At 42.4% G+C, this 22058-nt stretch overlaps 1 protein-coding gene across 8 annotated transcripts in view; it reads right to left on the bottom strand.

The window, feature by feature from the left end:
- Positions 1–3193: 3193 nt before the first annotated feature.
- The window catches only part of phactr4a (phosphatase and actin regulator 4a), a 35141-nt gene continuing 16276 nt past the window's right edge, over positions 3194–22058 (bottom strand). For 7 of the 8 annotated variants that reach the window (XM_071499604.1, XM_071499605.1, XM_071499601.1 and 4 more), the window contains 13 exons: positions 20096–20266; positions 19928–20008; positions 18586–19836; positions 16013–16381; positions 13040–13168; positions 12008–12581; positions 10075–10310; positions 8505–8676; positions 8193–8248; positions 5264–5325; positions 5019–5156; positions 4521–4597; positions 3194–4359 (listed from right to left, as the gene is read on the bottom strand). In XM_071499604.1, coding sequence (XP_071355705.1) covers positions 4344–4359; positions 4521–4597; positions 5019–5156; positions 5264–5325; positions 8193–8248; positions 8505–8676; positions 10075–10310; positions 12008–12581; positions 13040–13168; positions 16013–16381; positions 18586–19836; positions 19928–20008; positions 20096–20266 — 3332 coding nt within the window. In that variant the 3' untranslated portion in view covers positions 3194–4343. The remainder of the gene's footprint in view (positions 4360–4520; positions 4598–5018; positions 5157–5263; positions 5326–8192; positions 8249–8504; positions 8677–10074; positions 10311–12007; positions 12582–13039; positions 13169–16012; positions 16382–18585; positions 19837–19927; positions 20009–20095; positions 20267–22058) is intronic. The other variant, XM_071499606.1, reaches the window with a different exon arrangement.

Genomic DNA, 22058 nt, shown 5'->3' with positions numbered 1-22058 from the left:
GTGCTGAAAAGTCACGGGATCACCAGTTTTTAGGATTCATCATCAGGGAACCATGAATGTCTATATACAATATGATTGTCAGATGCAACTTCAACATCTGGGCTGATTCTGTCTGTTATCAACCCGAGTCTTCTTGGTGGTTATCTGAGTATGCGCCAAAACAGGTCCAGATGTAGGAGGAGCATCTTACAATCAATCAACAGTCATTTTGAACTGACTGACCAAGCAACACTGCCATCCACTGAGCCGTACCACATGTAGGAGCCATGTATTTGAGTTGTGTTATACTCCTCAGAGCAGTGGGGTGAGCAGTTGAAGGCCTACACTGCCAGGAGATAATTAATGCCGTAAAGCACAGGTGTTGCTCATTGGAAAGGAACAAACAGTTTTTGGCTGTGCTCGCACAACATTTATTGTTTTTTTCCGTAGAAATCTCTTCTCTTTCATCCACTAATGCAGTTGTGACTGTCATTACTTTTGGAGGTATTTGATCTTAAACCAGAGTACTGAATGCATTAATGATGGTGGTTGGTGAGGAAAAAATTAAAGGGATTTGCTGAGGTATTTCACTGAAAACCACAAATGCCAACTCCATGTTAATGCTAGAGGAAAAGTTATAAGGCCGCCAAAGTCATTAGGCTTTTATCCTGTGGGGACCACGAATATCTGTATCAAAACTTCATGGCAAATCACCCAATTGTCGCTGAGATATTTCACTTAAAACCACAGATGTCAACCTCATGGTGACACAAGTGGAAAAGTCATACTATCACAAAAGTCATTGGGATTCGTCCTCTGGCGACCATGAATATCTGTATCAAAATTTCACTGTAATTCATCTGACAGTTGCTGAGATATCTCAGTGTAAACCACAAATGTCAACTACACTTAAGTGCTGGAGGAAAAGTCATAAGACCACCAAAGTCACTGGGATTCATCCTCTTTGAACCATAATTATCTGTAGCAAATTTTAATGGTAATTCATCCAGTGGTTTGTCAAGCCATTTCAGTCTGGACTAAAATGGTGAAGCTAACACTAACCCAGCCTAGCATTGATAAAAACAAGTTAAAGAAGTATACAAGTCCCACTGTTTCCCATCTCTGGCCACATTTAGGCTACTGGCCAGGATGTCAGCAGCTCTAATTAGTTCCACACATGTCCCACTGCAGGAAAGGCTTGACAGTGTGATAACTACCAAACCAATTTAGAAATGAGAAGTCTTCTGACAACCTGTTGATAAGGACCCACAATGCTGAGAGTTAATGTAATTATAGGATTCATTTAAACCAGCCTGCGAAGGGACCAATACACCTTATCAAACCCACAGGTTGACCTGGTATGGCCCGCTCTAAATCAGGGCACATGGAGACCACCTATCACTAATTGTAAAGCACCTGCATCCCAATATGTCTGGTCCTTGTTCTCTCTATCTGAAGTTAGAACGAGCCCTTAGCCATCCGAGTTTATGAAATCAAGTAGTTATCTTGCAAAACTAATCTTTTTAATTCAATTCATCCCCTTTGTTGTTTCAAACAAAGAGGGAATGTTGAGGCAGTTTCCATGTTCAGCTCTGGCGAGATAGTAACAAAATCACATCATTTCATACTAAAAACTAAAGATCATTGGGAAGATAGACACTTTTTTTTTCAGGTGATGGTTTTCAATTCATTTTGTCACTGATGGTGTAAATTAAAACAGACAAAAGGATGAAGATAAAGATGTTTTTTGATGTTACTATCACAGGGACATGCTGGAGTTCAGCAGGGTTATCTGAAGCTGTGTGCTACGTGATAAATTAGATATTTTAGAAGCAGCCTGAGCATGACGGTGCCATTTCATGTAGCTAAATAGACCACTGATACAGTACAGGTACAGTACAGTATGTATTAGAGCTGAACGATATGCAAAAATTACTGCTATTACTTTGGCCTGTATTGTGATTGTGATTGAGTCACGATTTTGGTGGGAGTGGGAATTTTTGCATTTCATTTTCACTGGAAGAATAAATGAATGATGATGAAGGGATTTTTGTTGGGGCTTGCACCAGTCAACCATGTTCCCTTACATCTGGAGAATATGATTTGCAGCCCCAGGCATCTCTGTATCACCACAACGCTTCATTTGTGTTATGTTGTGTCACCTTTTGGATACTGCACTTGGCTATATTGCAGTTTTGATAATATCTTGATTAATTGTTCAGCCCTAGTGTATGTATCTATCCCTGTATATATTCATCAATAACTTCATATAAAGTGAAGTAAAAGAAGAGAGAGGAAAAACAACAATTCAAAAATCAATATTTGGTGTCTCAGTGTGTTCTCTTCATGTGATCCCAGACTGACTCCATGATGTTGAGATCAGAGCTATGCAGGGGCCAGACCAACTGCTGCAGGACTCCTCGTTCTTCTTGTCGCAGGAGATATTTCTTCATGGCTTGTGCCAGATCAGACGCCTCCCTGATTGTTTTGTGGGATGAAGAATCTAATCTAAATAATCTAATCTTTTGGTAAAACATCCAAATCCAGTATCCAAATATCAGATCACATGTTGTCCCTACTGTTGGTGTGTGTTACGGGCTTTTGATATTTCTCTATAAATAAATATTTGTGGATTGAAGTAAGGGCATTCACAGCTTAGTGTTCATTATAAACTGATTAATTACAGTCTTTCTGTACCTGAGAACTTGCTGTTGTTCAGCAGGATCTGATGATTCTAAAACTAAGACCAAATGAAAAGTTCATCTCTCTCATCACTGCGCTTTAATAATCATTTCACATTCAGCTGCGATCTGAAGGATAAGTGGAGGAGGGCTGCGTCCCCTGTTGACTGACTCCATGTCGATATGCTGCTAATTAGCATCACGGGGGAGGCTGAGGGGACAAACGATGCGTTTGTTCAAAGAAATGTCAGTCGCACTTATCTGAAGCAAATTACTCTTCAATTAAGGACAGTGAGCCACACAGGCCCAGGACTCTGTGAGGGAAGACATTATTTTAATCATGACTTTCTTTATCTAAAACCACATTATTGGATTAAAGCACTGAGATAGTGTTGTGTTCATTTGTGAATTTATATAACAGTGCCCTCGTGTGGTCATTTTAAGAGGCCATGTAATTAATGTATCATTCATTCAAAATCACTGTAACAATAGTGAGTAAACTTGCTGTTAGAGACTGAAATAATCACAACATGTTGAAATGAAAATCATAGATTATTGTAATTTCTTTGTGGATTGTTTACATTTACACAGTGTGGTTGCAAAAAAGTTCAAAGATCTCTGTATCAAAAAAAAAAAGACATTTTGTACCATTACTACTTGGAAAATTACATTTGAGAAATACTTTACAATTAAAACATGTCAGCATTACTGTAGATATACAATATAAAGTTAATCAAATCTACATAGTGATCTATACAATTGCAGCCATCTACTGACTTGCATATATAAAGTACCATAAAACAGCCAGGAAAATAAAAATATGTACATTTTCCTGCTTCAATTATTCTATTATAAACAACGAATTTGAGGCTTGAAACCTTTAAATTTTCTATACACCCAATTAAAGAACATTAAGGTGCCTTATTAGAAGATAATTTAGTGATATGTGCTCGATGAGAATCATTTAAATGATCAAGAAAATACAGTAAAATGCACAGATGTTAGGATATTAGATTGAATCAGTGCTCCGAGGGTCTACGCTCAGAGCTCGACTGTTGATTCAGAAGAAGCTACGACTGCACCAACATCTTTCACATCTTAAGTTACATGTGTGTTAGATCACGTGAGGAGTAAGGCTCTGGTCGGACATTTGTAGTACCAAACATGCACATATAAACAGTGTTTAAACAGACCCCAGATTCACTCAGTGGCAACGTCATCAGTGCTACAATCATCTCCTGCTCTGCCAGGAAGCGAGAGACTGTATCATGAAGGCAGGTAAAGGCGTGGTGAGAGTGGTTTCCTCTGAGGGAGACCGTGAGATAACCCTTCGAGAGTTATCCTTTCAGTTCAAACTCGTTCTGAGTCTCCAGCAGTGGGAGGGAGCGAGGACGGACCCCTTGCTCTTTAGTGTTGGCCCCCGGTGCCAAATGGACTCCTGCATGTCCTGAACTCCACAGTCTAAGAACTAGAGCATGTTTGAGAACCAGGTGTGGTTAAAACTGATTGTGGCTTCTTTTGCTTTGGTTCCAGTTTATCAGCGACAGTGGGATGTCTCCAGCTGAAGAGTGTTAGCAGGCAGTCATTTGAAAAAAAAAACAACAAAAAAAACAAACCACATGTTCAAACCACATGTTCAGTTTATAGTGGGGATACTCCCGGTCTATGTGCGTCACTGGACAGCTAAGGCCGATGGAACCTGGAGGAACGAGAGGGAAAAGGTCAACAGGTTATTCTGGATGCTTCAAGGCTGTAACAACAACAAAAAAACATAACTAATGAAATATTGACAAGTCTGCTGACTACACTTAGAAAACAGGTGAGGGGAATTATTGATGTGGTGCTGTTTACGAGCCTGACCGGGTATAGATCCTGCTTTCTTCGTGGACCTCCATCTCTGAACTCTTGAATTCATTGAGCTCCTTGCGGATGGCAGCCTGAGAGGAGACATGAAAGACACAGCTCTTCAGCGGGAACAGCTTTATCCGTTTATACCAACGCACAAAGGAGGAGAGAGAGTGTGTGATCAAAGCTCCGTGTATTTAGATTAGTTTTCCCCTGTTGGGATACCAGAACTTGAAGTCATGTCACTTCCACCTTCATATTTTCACCGGACCTGGTTAATTCATTTGGTAAAACTCGATTCAGTCATTAAGCAACATCCCTGTTGAATTCCTGGTATTCTTCCTGAATAGTGAATCTGCTTGAAAAAAAAACCAAAAAAAAAAACCAAAAAAAAAAAAACCGCACAGGGCTCAGGCTCGCTCCTGCTAAGAAGCTCAAACCAACAAAGCCCTGTTAGTATGAGGAGAGGTGTGGGTGTTGGGGTTGTGTAGGTGGGGATGTGTTGAGTCTCACCTTGTCAGCAGGAGTGAGCTTGGTCCACGGTTTATCTGCTCGCCGGTCGTAGTCGTGAGCGTGGGTGCACTCGACGTACTCGTGGAAGCGCAGGATCTTCCTTGCCTGGAGTTCGGCCACTGTGGGTCTCTGAGACAGCTGATGGCAAAATGAACAGGGGTATTGAAGCCAGATGTTCATAACAGTGACGATGACAAACCCAGATACACTGTCAAATGTAAGATACAGTTGCATTGCATCCTGACCTTTCTGGTGAGCCTCCGTTTGATCTCGCACCTCTCTAGTCGCCGATCCGCTTCATTCTTGGCTGCGGGAGGAGAACACATTCCATGAGTGAGGGGAAACACTGAGGCCAGTCAGATAGATTTCATCTGAGCTGCTGTCGGCACGCCGTGGTAACAGGAATCTGTACTCGGCGCCTCACTGTGCACAAGGCGCAGCATTGTTGTAGCAGGAGTGAGACGCGTCATCTTGGTACAGTCATTTGAGGACAAGCAAGACACAGTGAAGAGGTAGGAATCCCGGATCAAAACCTGCTGACAGATTCTGAGACCCATTATGTTCAGACCTGGTTCTAGGATTCAAGTAAAGTTTTACTACAGGGAGTCTTCTGGAAATGTTCATGTGTTGTATGGATGTTGTCTTTTAGTTACGGTAGAGTTCAGTAACTTTTCGCACTGGTTTCTAACTATAAATGGAGGAATCTCCATTTTCTCGAGAACCGCTCATCAGACTTTGTGTGTGGATTCCTGTGGGCCTGGGAAATGCAGCACAAAACCGTTTCACTGAGTGTTCCTTAAGAAACAGAAAGAAAGAAACATTCAACAACAATTGGACGCCACGACAGCGATGCGCCGCTAAGATGGCTGCGCTCCATCAAGGTCTGCAAGCTGCAGCTACAAAACCTGCACACTCTCACCTGAGGTGTGGGAGTATTTCAGACGGAGGCCCAGGCCCTGCATCACATCAGTACCACACTGAAGCAAAAGCATCTTGAGTGATTTATTTAAGCGTTTTGTTTATTTTGTATCTACACCAACGCTGATATATTAGGATTACTAACAGGTGGAACAAGTCATTTATGCACCGCTGTTGTTATGGTAACGTAACATTACATCATGTGTCATCAAATGTTATTTGGCCGTTGTAATGAGAAAATGGCTTAAACTGAAGTTAACGAGTGTTGTTACAGTCTCTAAATAATTTTTACTTGTCTTCACTGCGTATTACTCCACTGGTGAAATAAAGTCATGTCACAGCCATTTAAAGTTTTAATTAAAGTTCCTCAGTACAAATACTGATTCTCCAGTTCAGTGATTAAATTTACCTTCACTCATGTTGAATTATTAGGTGCACCTGGATAGAACTGATGCAGTATAATACAGCACCAGACAACAAATCTCCATCCTGAGGATTATAATGTTCAGTCCTTATTGAAACTGTTTCAGAGGTGTGATTTATTCTGATGGTCGTTTTGGAGGCTGTAATTTGTGGTTTTGTCAACCCTAATTCATATAAATGGGATGGACAAAATATTAGGAACACCTCTCAGTATAACCCAGTACAGTGTAACCGTTCCATAGACTTCAGCCTCCAAAACCACCAATAAAATAAATCAGATACAATCAAAACCTGAACATTATAATCCTCATAACAAAGATTTGTCACAGGTCTGTTGTTTTATACTGCATCAGTTTTATCTAGGTGTCCCTAATAAACTGACAGGTGAATACTTGTCACAGAAATTCCTTAGAATCTGTGATCCAGTATCTTCTGATCGGGACTTTGACAATATTCCCATTATTTATATCATCACAGCAGTGATGTGGAAATGATGATGATTTGATGATTGAATTATATAGTTAATGGCTAATGAGATAAAAAAGCTCATTTTGGACAATGCTAGTTTTACAAACGAACCAAGAGGAGTGAAGAATTTCAGAGTCTGGTGACTGACAGCAGGTCATGCAGAACTAATCTGTAGATTTATGTTTTCTGTTGAAACTAAATAACATTAAATAAACTTATTATGACACTGCATGTTATAAATAATGACAGACAGGTGGAGACAGGAAGAACAAGCAACTTTACAGGACATAACATCACTCTGTCACACTTTGTGATGGACTTCATGGACCAACAAACTACAAGCACAACACACTACAGTCTTCAGTGACCAGGGAAAATCCATGCACTCGTGTGCTTGTGCAGTTACCATGGTTACCAAATGATTTGCAAGACCAGTGGTGTCCTTGCACAGCCATCCTGGCACTCAGCCATTATGGATAGCTGCACTTTTTACAGCACGTGTTGAGCCAGTAACTCACAACTTGATCTCACTTATTGTCATCAGTGTCAGCGAGTGATCAATAGTTTGGTTTATAGCACTAATATCAAACTTGACCAACTGCGTTGGTTGTGCTAGTGTTGGCGTCTAACTGCCCAGGGATGGAAATGAGCTGCAGCTCAATCTGCTACAAAGCATCTTTTCTCTGTCTGAGATTCATGTGCCTCATACAGGAGGATAAAAGATCATAAACATGAGGAAGTGATGAAACGAGGGAACACATCAAATAAATAAGAAATAAAAAATATAGATGTGGGCACATGGGGGTCATTAAAATAAAATTACCATATGTATTTGATGGCTAGAATTTAAACTGTCAGGTCAGCAGACTGAAAAACAGAAACAGCCTAAAAGAATATTGGATGGATATTTGATTCAGTCCCTCTCACTTTATTTTTCCATGACATCACATGACCTTCCCGTAGAAATACGTGTCCGTCTGGTGTGAAGCGAGCACGAGGTGCGTACACTCTGCCTGCATCTTATTCTTTAGAAATACCACTTTATGTGACACATACACACGGTTTATACATCTGGTCCCTGGAGCTGCACTATTATTCAAATCAGGCACAATTTCCTATAAATAACCTATAATACAGCCCGACCTCAAAACCAATATTATACAAACTGCTGTGTGTTTAGTGACTAACAGTTTGCCTGAGGCAAGAAGGGAAAAACACATTAAAAAAAATAAACACATTAGCCGTAGGTTGAGCATAGAGCAGACAGATGAAAAGTTTGATTTTGTGCTGCTGCGGAACTGAAAGCAAATAAACAACAAAAAAACTGAGTGAAGAGGTGAAGGAGAGATGGAGGGAGAGTCTCACCTTGAAGAATATTTCTCTGCTCCAGCTCCTCTGCCGTCGGCCTCTGGCTCAGCCGCCTGAAGATGGACAACGCTGCTCATTAACCAATTTTTAACACCTGATATGATACATGTTTTATCAGGAGAGTTTCAGCTGACGAACTCTCAAACTGGATGAATTCACACCATCAATAATGGACGTGATCAGTCAAGTGAAGTGTGTGACAGCTATTACATCAGACGGCTGACAGTGACTTGCCACATTGTATTTCACGATGAGGCTATAAATCAGTATCATGTACATCAGTCAGCTGGTGTGGTGAGAGTCTTTTACCGTGTCAGTGTCGTGCCGATCTTGTTCCTCAGTTCCAACCACTGCTCCTTGTTGCGCCAACTCATGCCGTCGTGGTTCTCCTGCGTGTCCCTCTCCTCCCTCTCTTGTCTCTCCTGTCTCTCCAGCTTCAGGGCCAGCGTGTCCTTCCTCTTCACACGGCTCGCCAGCCCACCTGTTACACACACACACGACACATGTACTTATAGACACAGACCTGATGGAGCACATGCTGTTAAACAAAGCTGTCTTCTGTGCACTTCCTCATTTATATTGTGTTACTATTCATATGATGTTAAATTAGACACAGTGTGCAGTATAAAGTGGTGGCCACAAACTATGACTGAGCTTAGAGGTTTTCTGTAAGTGCTTCTCTGAATGTTCTTCCCACAGCAGCCATTAACTTTAGCTGTCCGTGGTGCTGAAGATGATGCTGATGATGCATATTTAATAATCAGTAATCTGTGCCATATATTAACAATACATACATCACAAGGTGTTTTAAACAACATAAAAGGAGTGTTTCATACTTGGAGTTGTGTGTCCTTTATAATTTATGTTGCTGGGTCAGTGTAAGAAATTAAATTAATTGATCTGGCTGTTGCTCAAGGCAGATGTTATTCTTCAGCTCATAATAAACCTAAAATCCAGCAGTCATGGCTTTTTCTTTCACAGATATGGACATCATCTGTTGTGAATATCAGTCATTTTTTTGAGCCTGTAGCGAGCAACGTAGCAGTGGTGAAGAACAGGGATCAAAGTCAAACCACAGTTATTAAACAAAATACAATAATTTTCTTTTCTCTCTTATGTAGTGAAGCAGAAGCAGGAAGTGCCATAAAATGTAAATACTCAAGTAAAATACCAGCGCCTTAGAATTGTACTTAAGTGCAGTACTTGAATAAATTGAAGTAATTACTTCCCACAACTGCAACATTCACAAATAAAATGAAAAGACAAACAACCTGAAGATTCACCATCAGGAAATCAGTCAGAACTGATTCATATTTTATGAAGAAAAAAAATATGAGTGTGCACCTGTTTTATTTTCTTATTCCCTCATTCTAACATCCTTCATTTTAAATCACACGTCACTTCACAAAGAACATCAGTGTTTGTGATAAAAGTATAGACTCAAAAACAACAAGAAAAGCTCAAATAAAACATGTGTTTGTCCTGCAGATTCTGGAGCGTCTTGAGATATTTTTAACCTCCCAGTAGAGGGTATGAGTTACTCAATAATCTATTATCATCATCATCATCATCACCATCATCAGTGTCATCATTTACAAACCTTTACAACTTTTAAGCTCAAGATGGTTTGTGCACTTTTATGACTTCTATGATCATCTTAGCCCTAAGATGCTTCTCAGAAACAGCGCTCAGAACTGTATGAAGTCAAAAGATCGTTGTGTCTTATTTTGACCATAATGATGCATGTAGAATTGTATTTTATTATGTATCTTATTGTGCATTTCTTGTTTCCTGCTGTACTTAACAGAGCCTGAACCTCTTTTTATTCTCTGTGTAGACCTTGTACCTCATGTAGCAACACAAGAAAGCCAAAACTTACTTAGAGGGCCTTCCTCATCGTCATCATCATCATCATCGTCTCTGTACAGGATGGGGCCGTCAGAGTCAGACTCCTCCTCGCTGTCCCCGGGGCCTCCGCCCTCGGGGATGACGCTGACTCTGGGGTCTTCGACCAAACCCCTCCTGCTGCGGGGCTCCAGCTGAGGCTGGCGGGGAGGCCTCTGAGGCTGAAGCTTCCTCATCTCCTCCTCCATGTCGAAGTCATCGTCCTCTGGCCTGAACAGAGACACAGCAGCTGTGATGGCGCTGATAACATCAAAGGGCAAGAACAAACTGCAACATGTTTCTGTGCCCTGACGCTCTGATCTGATCTGATACGTAGCCAAGTGCTACTGGGCAACTTTCAACCCTTTGGGTCTCTGAGGAAATAAAGCTGAACTGTTTGCTGAGGAGGTAACAAGACACAGCTCTGCAGACTGACTGCAGTGTGTGTGTGCTGCACTGCTGCTGGTGGCCTCAGGGCAACAGACTCATCAGGTCAACTGCACAGGAAACAAACAAGCAATGTTTTTTGTTTTCTTTTTATTTAAAGTTGGTTCTCCAGCCACTTAGCTTTGCCATTTCCTAAGGTTGGAGGACCAGTGAGAGGCAGATAAAACGTCAAACTTGAAGCAGCAGTGTGTCCTGAATTTTAGTCACTTGTAGTTTGTCACACAGATTTATGTTTAAATGTCCCAGCTGGACTAATCCTGATGACACTGGAAACTGTACCAGTGACTTAAAAACACAGCTAGACCAGTCTCCAGGATTCAGCTACCCCTCTAACTACACAGTCAGAGATGTCCACACCCTGGTTTACTACAGAAACTGGCTCTGAAGGAGGCTTTCTCCTGCTTCATCAGGAACAACAAACACAATCCCAGATTTCTTTTTGGCTCTGTATGGCTCATGGTTTCTGAAGGCTTCTTCTGCAGAATCAGCTGAGCATTAGGTTGAATCTCATATTTCTTTTGCATCTAAGGTTCTGGCTGCTAAACCTACGTCCTGCCTTCTCAACCGTTTACCAGAAAGTTTTCCAAGATCTTTGTTCTGGTTCTGGTCTCTACCTCGATCCTTATATATTGTTAATTTATCTCTTACAACTGGCACTGCCCACACCAGCTTTAAAACTTCTGTACTGAAGAAATCCCACCTTCATCTCTGATAAATTATCAACCAGTCTCTGAGTCTCCATCCTTTTAAAAGCACAAGAGAGAGGGCTGTGTCTGCAGCTGTCAGCCCACATATTGAACAGTAATCTACTAGAACCTTTTCAATCTGCTTTTCAGCGCCAGTCACTCCACTGAAACAGCTCTAACTTAAGTGGTGAATGATTCTCTGCTTACTATGGATTCAGATTCAACCTCTGTACATTTCTCACTCCATCTCAATGCTGCTCTCCTAGACAGTTGTATACTTCTAGACCAATTAGAAAGACAACTTGGTGTCTCTGACCTCACTTTCACATGGTTAAAATCTTGCTGTTACTGTTTCCTATAATATTAATACTTCATCAGTTTTTTTCTGATGTGAAATATGCAGTACCCTAGGGCTGTGTTTTTGGCCCTCTGCTTCTCTATCTCTATATTTCATGGATTTAATGGACATGGAGTAGAATTAATTTTCACAGCTTCACTGATGACATGCCGCTGTGTGTACCTGTAAAAGCAGATGATCCTTCTCAGATCACTAAATTAGAGCTCTGCTTGTCTGGATGTGTCACATAGTTTCCTGCCACTAAACTGTGTTAAAGCCGAGATGCTGGTCACTGGCTAATCCTGCCTGTGTTGAGTGTTAACTCTCAGGGAGGCTACAGGAATATCGAATTAAATCAAAATCTCTAGGGTCAAACCAAAGAAAATAAAACTAAAGAGCTGCTCCTCTTTCAAAGCAATGACATGTTGTTATATAATCATGTAACGTCAGACACTTACAGCCTGAGAGGTTCGATAGTGATGGGGAGAGAATGCCGTGAGTTACCCCCGACCTCGGCAAGGAAATCTGGGGGAGACTCAAACAGTAGCGAGTGGGCTCTCTGGGAGCCGTCTGGGTTGGGCTGAGCTGGGCCGGGGCTGGCGAGGGCCCTCTGGATGAGGATGTGTAGCGGGATGGCTGGAGGCTGGCTGGGAGGTTCGGTGGTTGGGCTGGGGGGATCAGCTGGCACATTGGGCACAGGTACAGGACCGGCAGGGTTGCTGCTGGGCGGCTGGAGTGACTGAACCCTGGGAGGAGACGGAGGTATGTGGGACGGCGGTGGCGGCAGAGGGTCGGCAGCGGTCTGAGGAGCTGCTGCGTTTGTTTTGTCCTCACTGTTAAGGACAGCAGGGTGCAGCAGTGCTGCTGCAGCAGCTGTGTCAGAGGGAGCAGACTCAGGGATCTGAGTGGGAGGGGAAGGATCCACGGAGAAGCGCTTGGTGACAGGGGTCATCCTCTTCGGTGGGGTCGGTGGAGAGCGCTTGGCGGGCGCTGGGACTACGATGACGCCGCTGCCAGGCTGTGAAAGCTCCGCTGTGGATAAACCAACCAAAAGCAATAATCAGTACTTGGTCACACAGAGAGAAGCTCTGCAATGAGAATGTGAAGATGCTCATTCACTGTGTAGACAGGTGAAGTTAGTTTTGTTAACACAAATAAGCACAAATGCAACAACAGTTTTAGTCGGGGACAGATATAGATGACCTGTTACAGCTGAGCTCTTGACACACACATATCAACAGTCTTTAATGAACATGTCCTGGGATCAAACGCATTCAATGCACACTAGATATCCATCGAGTTTCCATGCAATGTTTCCTTGGCAGCATTCAGAGTAAGTTAGTTGATCTGCAAACATCTCCAAAGGCTGCAATACACATGCGATGAAGTACTGGTGTTAAAATGGAGGTGAGGTATTCCATATGCTTTGAAGCTGGTGGATCTAGAACACCGCTCTGCAGGCTTTACTAGGGTGGCGCCCTGCTGGCTACCTGAGCAGGTCCCTCCAGCCCGCTGCAGGTACACGGGCAGAGAGAGGTAGAGGCCGAGCTCACTCTGACGTCTCCAGCTGGTCCAGTAACAAGGCTGCCTGGCCTTAGAGCCCCTGTTCAATGAGGAAGCTGGCAAAAATGAGTGGAGATGTCAGGGACGGGGCTGGGTTTACATTCCAAGCTGGGAGAGAATACAAGGGGTGGGGGGGGGGGGGGGGGGGGGGGGGGGGGGGGTCGGATAACGATAACACTGTCCAGAAGCAGAGTATACAGCCATCCTTAGATGATAAACAACTTCTGTGGAGAAATAACTCAGCACAAGATTTAAAAAAAAAAAAAAACTTTTGTGAATTCTCCTGATCACACAAAGTACCAGAGCAGAGTGACGCACTTTCATTACGACAGTTTTCTTTCTGTTTTCTGTCAGGAAATTAATCACAGGGAAACCATGCTTCAACTTGTCTCAGCTTATTCCTCCCTATAACAGCTATGAGGCTGGTATTAGCTCATTGCAGATTTACTGGTGTATAGATCTGCAGATAAGTAACAAGAAAGTGGAGAAATTTCAAAATAAATTTGATTGAAAAAAGTTTTCACTTTGCCAGAGTTTCTCCACCAGAGAGCACTGACAGGTTGATTTTTACAGTAGGAAAATGTCCTGCTCAGTAAGCGTCTTGGCCAGTGTGGTTAAGATGCACACGTGCTGATGCTCTGAGCAGCATGTCCCTGGTTAGACTTCACACCAGACTTTGCTGCATGTCACTGCCCTCTATCTGTGCCTCAGTTTCCTGTCTCTCTACACTAAACGCCCAAAAATAATTTTAAAAAGGAAAAAAAAAAAAAAATCATGTGTGTATGTAAGTAAAATAAAATTACTATCTACCATCTGACTTTTTAATCTCCCAAATATCAAAGTCAGGAACAGCCTCAAACCTCCTGTATCAGTCAGACTACAATCTCTGGGATGTATTCAACAAAGTAGCTTTAAAACTAAAGCATAACTGACAATATGATGTACAAACTTAGCACAGTAGCAACAGTGGGAAAAAAACAGACAACAGAAGCTTGCATGAGGTATATTTATCTGAGTGTGTACATGAACAAAGTTTCCACAGTCCAACACACTGAAGCAGACACTCCCCACTCGCAGTCCATTACTAAAGTAATCTCAGGCAGTCAATGAAGTCTGATAAACAAACACCTGGAGAGTGTGGATGTAACCGTCTGAAATGAAATGCACTAACGTGTGCATAGAAACATCACCTAACAAACGGCAGTGGAATGTGTCACCGCCACAGACAGTAATGGGATGGGCTGTAAACAAGAGCAGCTGCGGCATGCTGGGACAAAGGATATGAAATACTAAAAGCCAATCAGTTTCTATCTGCCCTCCAGAGAAGTGCTGGTATTGCATGAATGGCTGCATAGACAAGCCAGTGCACGTTCCCCTCCCCAGAGACCGGTGGCTGTACAACACAGAGAGCGCACATCAGCAACATGTTGGAAAACACCTACACAGCAACGAGCCGACGACTCACTGAGAGGCTCATCTCACACTTCGATTAGGGAGAGAACCAATGTAATTACAGTCAATACGTGTACGATGTGGAGGTTGGTTTTTATTTCAGAAACACAAGGTTGATGGAAATGACAACAACTACCACCAGCACAACAACTTTTATCCCATTAGAAAATAAACTCTGGTGACATTTTTCTAGAGGCAGCTACATGTGTGTGTTTTATTTACAACTCCTACCCTGCAGTAAGTGGTGCATTATAACATCTAAAAAGCAATCTGAACTCACTCAACTGAACATGAAAAACATTGATATTAAATCTACCTATCAATAACTTTCTTTCACTCTAAGATGAGGGGGATAATAGTTTTCTGCATCAGCAAATTTTTTTTTAGACATGCTGTACTTTCAAAGAATATCTTGCTCCACCACCTAGAGTGTCTTCCTCACTTCTTTAATCCACTCACAGATGAATAAGTCTGTTGAAAAAAAGAAGAATCACTACAGCTACACCACAACAAAGAAAAAGCATCATCTGCACCTTTGAAACAGGTGTGGGCACCAACATCGCACACCCAACATACCATGTTAATCCCAGCCTGAACTGACGCCTCAGAACTGTGGTTTTGCTTGAGTAAAAAGAGCCTTTTAGCTACGAGTACAATATCTCAGGCTGGAAAAAATGAAATCCCTGATCAGAAGTGAGCCAGCTCAACATAAGTTTGATAGTAAGGTAAATACTGTCTGCTACACCGTAGGTCGTTAGTTTCCCACTGAATTAACCGTGTCCCACTGGGGACAAAGAAAATTTCTTGAATTGAATGAAGTTAGTCTCTCCCATCTGATAGTGACACACTTCATAATTAATGACCTGAACCTGTTTAGGTAAGGTGTAACTTTTATCTTGAGTCTGTTTGACATGTTTACCATGTCTGGTGCGCATATATATATATATATATATATATATATATATATATATATATATATATATATATATATATATATATATATATATATATATATATATATATATATATATATATATATATATATATATATATATATATATATATATATATATATATATATATATATATATATATATATATATATAATAAAACTTACACGCAGTTGTGCAAGAGTCAAAGCATTCAATACATTTCTACAGCTTATGAGAAACACTGCAACAGCAGTTTTGCTTCATGCCAGAATGACAAAGTGATAAATGCTCCTCTGTGGGGGGCTGACTGTTTAAACCCAGTATTTGACTTGCAATTTGAGACCATTGTTTCTCCAAGGTTCAGTACAGTTTCCCTGTCCTTATTAAAGTTCTTCGGAGCTTGTTTGACTGATCGCTCAAAGAGAGAGACACAAAGACCAAAGCAGCTGTTTATAAAGAGAGAGGCTAATTTTATAGGTGCAATAAAACTGCAGAAGCAGATGCTGACGAACTCACCGAGCAGTGCAGGGTTGCTGTTGCGGTTGCTGGGTTTGGGCGGAGGGATGGGAGGCTGTTTGGCGTGGGGAGGGACGGGTGGCGGTGTGTCAGAGTCTGCTGAGAAGGAAGCAGCGAGGGAGGGTCGAGGCGGGTCGTCAGCTATTAGGGAGACAGTCCTTGGTGGCTTGGCCACAGAAACAGGAGCAGAGGACGAGGAGGAGGATGAAGAAGAGGATGAAGAGGAGGAGGGGGTAGGACTACTGGCAGACTCAGTGGAAGAAGCAGTGAGGAATTTTGGGGGGAGGAGAGCTTGTCTGTGCGGGGGAGGATCCTGCTGCGAGTCTGGTGCTGGATGGGGGTCAGGGGTGGAGCGGACAACAGCGGACTCTACAGAGGGAAACACACACACACAAACACACAAATACACACACACACACACATTAAGGGAGAGGTCACAACAAGGGTTCTCAGAAGGGTTGTCACATACAGTAAAAAGCTGTGGGTGTTTGAGGACCTTGGAAAATAAGCAGATCTTTCAGAGCATAAACTCTGAACAAGGTTCTGTAGTTATCAGAGGGTGATGGGTAACATCAAACATCCAGCGGACATGAAGACAGATCACAGAAGCACAGTGATTCTTCATGTTCACCTAAAGCCATGTATCAAAGCCTCATATTTACTGTTTCAGCTTCATAACCTCTGTCAAGAGTTACAGTTCAATCATTTACCCAAAATGCTTTTACAGCACCGTCTTTGGCTTGCACACATGTTGGTATTTCATCATCACAAAAACACTAACTATTCACTGAGAAAATGGTTTGCAGAATTTAAGAGACAAGATGTCTGGCACGTGTTAGCTCACATCAATCTGCCATTACCACAAAGGAAAGAACAAACGGGACTTGAATGTTTCATCTACTGGTGAATAATGCAATGCGTAATAAAACACATCAAATCACAGCCTTGAGGCAAAGGACAGCAGTTTATATTCAGATGATGCTTTTCATATTAAGAAGCAATGTGTATCGAATAGAAAAGTGGCTCAAAAAGGAGCATTTCACAAAAACAAACGTCAGAGTTCTGCACGTTACTCAATTTATCTGTTGTCATCTCTGTTAGTCGAGTAGAAATGTCTCTTCTTCTCTGTATAGTAAATTTTACTGACTGACTCAAACATGATCAAATCACTGCTCATTATCTCAACATCATTACAGAGTTATCACTTTAAGCATCAAAGTCGCTGCCACAGTCAGTCAGGCTAAGAGTGTAGTTTCCCTGCAGGTCTGATTCACTGTGAGATTTGTCACAGCATCATCAGGAGCACGCCACGCTGTGTATTTATCAAAAACACAGTAACTGTGATTACATTCACTTCATGATACATGGAGGCAGTGGGAAGGTTTCCTGTGGAAATAGCTTTGCTGTCTGGATCACAAAGTACAAATCCATCAAAGTCCTGGCTGCACAAATAAAGAACAATTATAGCTGAAGTAGTCCAGTTTGCATTTTCTTGACAATGACAGAAAGCAGCATTAACATGAGATAAATGTTTGTTCGGAAAATGGCTTTGCTATTAACCAACTCTGAATGTGTGAGCAGAAACTTGCAAAACCTTCATTAATCATGTTCCAAGTTTTTGTTGCCATCAACAATCTCCACCAGCATCAGAAGATGACAGAATCAAACTTTTGTGGACGTGTTAGGGCTGTCACTTTTTATTCACAACTTGAACAATTGCCTGAACATGGGGGAAAAAAGTTTTATTTTAGTTTTATTTAAGTTTTAACTTTTAATTAAACGGTTTAACATATAAGTCCCTCTAAACTTCAGTGGTTGGAAAGCGGCGTCGGCAGCACTGAAGCAGAGTGTGTTGCTGAGACAGAGATAGGGCTGAATGAAATTAATTTTCTCCTGATTTGTCTGAAACATGTCTTTTTAGTGACAGAATATACTGAAGATCTGTGGCTGTTGTAAAATGGATCCAATATTTACTTTGTTGACTATGGGGCGAAAGAATCAGTCATAATCTGTGATCATGTGCAATTCTCCCATTGGAATCAATAGACTCAGACCTGCCGCTGGTCTCCTGAGGGGGCAGGGAGGTGGAGAAACCCACGTGACACAGATACAAGAAATGATTCAAGAGCTGCACCTCTCCTCTCTCAACTGTCTCTGGAGTACCTCTGTCTAACTGACTCACATCCTTGTTGTGGAGGGCTTCCTGCTTTACACCTATGGACCTTTGATTGACGTGCTGAACCAACGTTACTTTATTTCCATCCCATATGAAGAATGCAAAAAGAGGAGGTGCTCAAGGAACTACTTGGTGCCAGACCCCCCCCCGGCCTGTTTGATGGCCATGTCTGGCCCATGTATTTGAAACACAAGAAAACACAAGAAACTCTCAAAGAGAAAATCAAGAGGCACCTACTTGGCAATATTTCAGATTTAAACCTAATGACAAAAGGGAACCTTAATGAGGGAATCTGATGAAGGATGGCAGTGTCCGAATTAATTACCCAGTGGGAAATTTTCCACTGTGGCTTCCCTTTTAGTTTAGTTAATTAATAAACTTGTAGAAGAGGTCTTACCTGAGCGCTCTCTGAACTCGGTAGCTGGGCTGTATCTGGGCAGCGTAGTCCTGCGGTCAGCCTCTGAGGCAGGGCGAGCCTTCTTGGCGTCCTCGGAGGAGCTCTTCTGTAGAGGAGGCCGCAGGTTGATCTCAGAGACAGGTCTGACTATAGGCCGCGAGTCATCCCTCCTCTCCTTCTCGTCCCTCTTTTCCCGCTCATCTCGTCGCTCCTTTTCATTTCTCTTGGCCCAGTCATCCCATCTGTCCCTGTCCTCTCTCCTCTCTCTCTCTTCTCGTCTGTCTCTGTCATCTTTTCTATCTCTATCATCTCTTTCTTCTCTGTCATCTCGGTTGTCTCTCCTTTCCCTCTCAAGCCGGCGGTCCCTGTCATCCCTCCTGTCTCTGTGGTCCCTCCTTTCTCTATCTTCTCCATCCCGATCTCTCCTTTCTCTCTCCTCGCGATCTTTGCGCTCCCTCTCTTCCCGATCCCTCCGTTCTCTCTCGTCCCGATCTCTTCGTTCCCTTTCGTCACGATCTCTTCGTTCCCTCTCGTCACGATCCCTCCGTTCTCGCTCGTCCCGATCCCTCCGTTCCCGCTCGTCCCGATCCCTCCGTTCCCTCTCGTCTCGATCCCTCCGTTCTCTCTCGTCCCGATCCCTCCGTTCTCTCTCGTCCCGATCCCTCCGTTCCCTCTCATCAGGATCTCTCCGCTCCCTCTCAGCACGATCTCTTCGTTCCCTCTCGTCGCGATCTCTCCTGTCTGTCCTTTCGTCTCTCCTCTCTCGGTCATCTCTCCATTCTCGCCTTTCTCTCATGTCTCTGTCTTCCCTCCGGTCAACGGCCCCATCCCTTTCCTTTTCCTCTCTCCAGTCCCTTCTTTCCATGTCATCCCTGTCTTTCCTTCCTCTGTCTTCCCTGTCATCTTTTCCTTCTCTTCGCTCCTCTCTGCGGTATCTATCATCTTGAGGAGGCCCTCTGGGTAAAGATCCTCCTCTCTTGTCAACATCTGACGGCAGTCGGCTTCGTCTGTCTACATCCACAGAAAGCCTTGCATGAGAGTCTACATCCAGAGGTGCCCGGTTACTTCGGGAAGCATCAGACGGTGCTCTGCTTCGACGTTCATCTCCCTGGGGCAGCCTGAGGGGATTCACCTTCATGTCAGACTCCCCCCGAGACACTCGCACCCCAGCTTCTGACACCCTGTCCACGTCCATTGGCACAGGGTGCCCATTTTTCACTGGAGGAGCTTTATGGTTCACATCATTACTCTCTACCCATGGAGACACAAGCAGTAAAATAATTGTCATTAAAGATCGATCCAATTCATCCACAGAATATTCTTTCACAAAAACTAAGCTCACCGTTCTCTGGGATGTCCTTTAGAACGCCTCTTGCAATCAGCTCTTGGCGACTTTTCCTTATAGAAATCTTTCTTTCCAAAGCTGAAAAAAAGAGAAACAGATATATGAACCAAGTGTAGAGTAACGAACACAAACAGTGGAGACAGTAACCCCTTGTACCCAGCATACCTATAGATGTTTCAGCGAACTTCTCGCTCGGCTTCTTCTTTCTCCATTTCCAGGGCTTGAAGATCCTTCCCATTTTGGAGAACTTGCCTTTGCGTTTGGTTGGAGGTGTTCCCTCAGCAGAGTTTCCATCATCACCACCACCTGTTGTGCTCTGCAGGTCGACCTCATCATCTGCATGAACGTGACAAAAAGGAAAACAAGAGATGACTCTTGATTATGTTTTTGGATTGATGCCAATATATCGCAGATGATTAACAACTCCTGAAGTGGTCGCTGTCTTCAGAGGTTTATACCTCTAACACCTGGTACTCCAGCCCAGTGAAACAGTAATAACAATAACATTCACAATGGGCTCTCATCTCTGCAAAATATTACTTTACAGAAAACTGAAATTACTTTAGGCCAGGGGTCGGCAAATGAATGAACTGATATATATTTTTTTTATACCACACATCACATCTCAGTTATTTCAGAGGCCTGTCAAGTGAGCAGAAGAATCTTTTCAACTTCAGTCAGAACTTTTCAGAATAAAAGCTCTCAATAGCTTGAAATAAGGCATTACTGCAACAAAAAAAAAAAAAAAAAAAAAAAAAGAACTTTCTTGCCCTTTTATTTTGTAGGCAAAAATAGCTCAAGAGGAAGTGATTCTGTGGGTAACTGTTACCGTGACGGAGATCTGTTTTCCCACTAAGCGCTGTCTTACTGACAGTGCAGCCCACGGCATGATTCTTGAATTTTTTTGTCTGTCATTCACTAGTTGGACATTACAGCTAAATGTGGGACTGTCAGTCAGAGGTTAAAAAATAAAATAAAATAAAATAAAATCTAATTATAAAAATAATGTGGCAAGCCAGGTATTGGCCTGCCAGCTGCCAGTTACCAACCTCTGTTTAATGCCTTTATATTGTTGAGCAGAACACACTCTCAAAACCATGACACATGGGACACACATGTTTAGAAAGCTGTGGTTGAATGACAATATTTCAATAATAGTGCACGCATCTTGTTTAACAGTGTAGTCCAGTTGATTGTGTTCATGTGACTATAACTGAGAGAGTCCCTGCTATGTTGTATTGGCAACTCCACATATTCTTCAGGCTTATCACAGAGTTATCGCCCAGCCTCTCTTACTGACTGGGCACATTGTAATGTAATCTGCATTCATACTAAATACCCACATCCAGTTGACAACTGCAAGTAGCCTGTGACTACAACAGTACAGTGCAGGAATAGTGACAAGGTCTAAAAACAAAATAGTCCATCTCTTCTGATTGCAACAGTCACAAGGTAAGTTATGTTCATTCATAGGACAGAGCTTCAACTCTAAGCTCCAGCTTCATTAATGTGTCATAATAAAGGACCAAACCTCTAAACAAGCCTGGTCCAAATTCCTCTCTTTCTGTCTTCTCAGCTGTCTCAGCTGCCACTTGAGTGCCAGGCAGTAAAATATGGGCACAGTCTTCTCTGGTATTATTTACAAGGTGGTGTGAATTAAATGTGATATTTGCCATGGTTGTGATAGCTATAGTATCATGTAACAACTTCTGCATTTGTCACGTTCACGTTAATTATATTATATGAAATAATATTTGATGTGTTTTATATTAAAAGTTTTAATATTCTTCTTTTAAACCAGAGGGATGCATCTAAAACTGAAAAACGAACATCTAAGCAACAACTGTGACAGAAACCATGAGTCAAAGATGGCAATAACTAGGTGTGAAACCACTATCATAATTCTTGTGCGATGAGTCGTACAGCAACAGTTACACAACATTGTGCAACATGGCAGCAAACACAGAGCCGTGCAGGGAGAAGAGAGGTGAACTTAACCACTGTTTGACAGTTAAATGTACAAGACAGACAGGTGAAATCATTCTCTCATTAGAGCAGCTATACTGAGCATTATATTACAGTGTGAAAATGGCATTGATGGGAAGACTGACAATCAAAATGTAAAAAG

Source organism: Trachinotus anak, unplaced genomic scaffold (genome assembly GCF_046630095.1).
Source record: "Trachinotus anak isolate AG129_WGS33_773 ecotype Australia unplaced genomic scaffold, CSIRO_AGI_Tana_v1 ptg000016l, whole genome shotgun sequence".
Taxonomy (NCBI): domain Eukaryota; kingdom Metazoa; phylum Chordata; class Actinopteri; order Carangiformes; family Carangidae; genus Trachinotus; species Trachinotus anak.
Note: the sequence above shows the minus strand (reverse complement) of the source record. Positions and strands in the feature narration are given on the sequence as shown.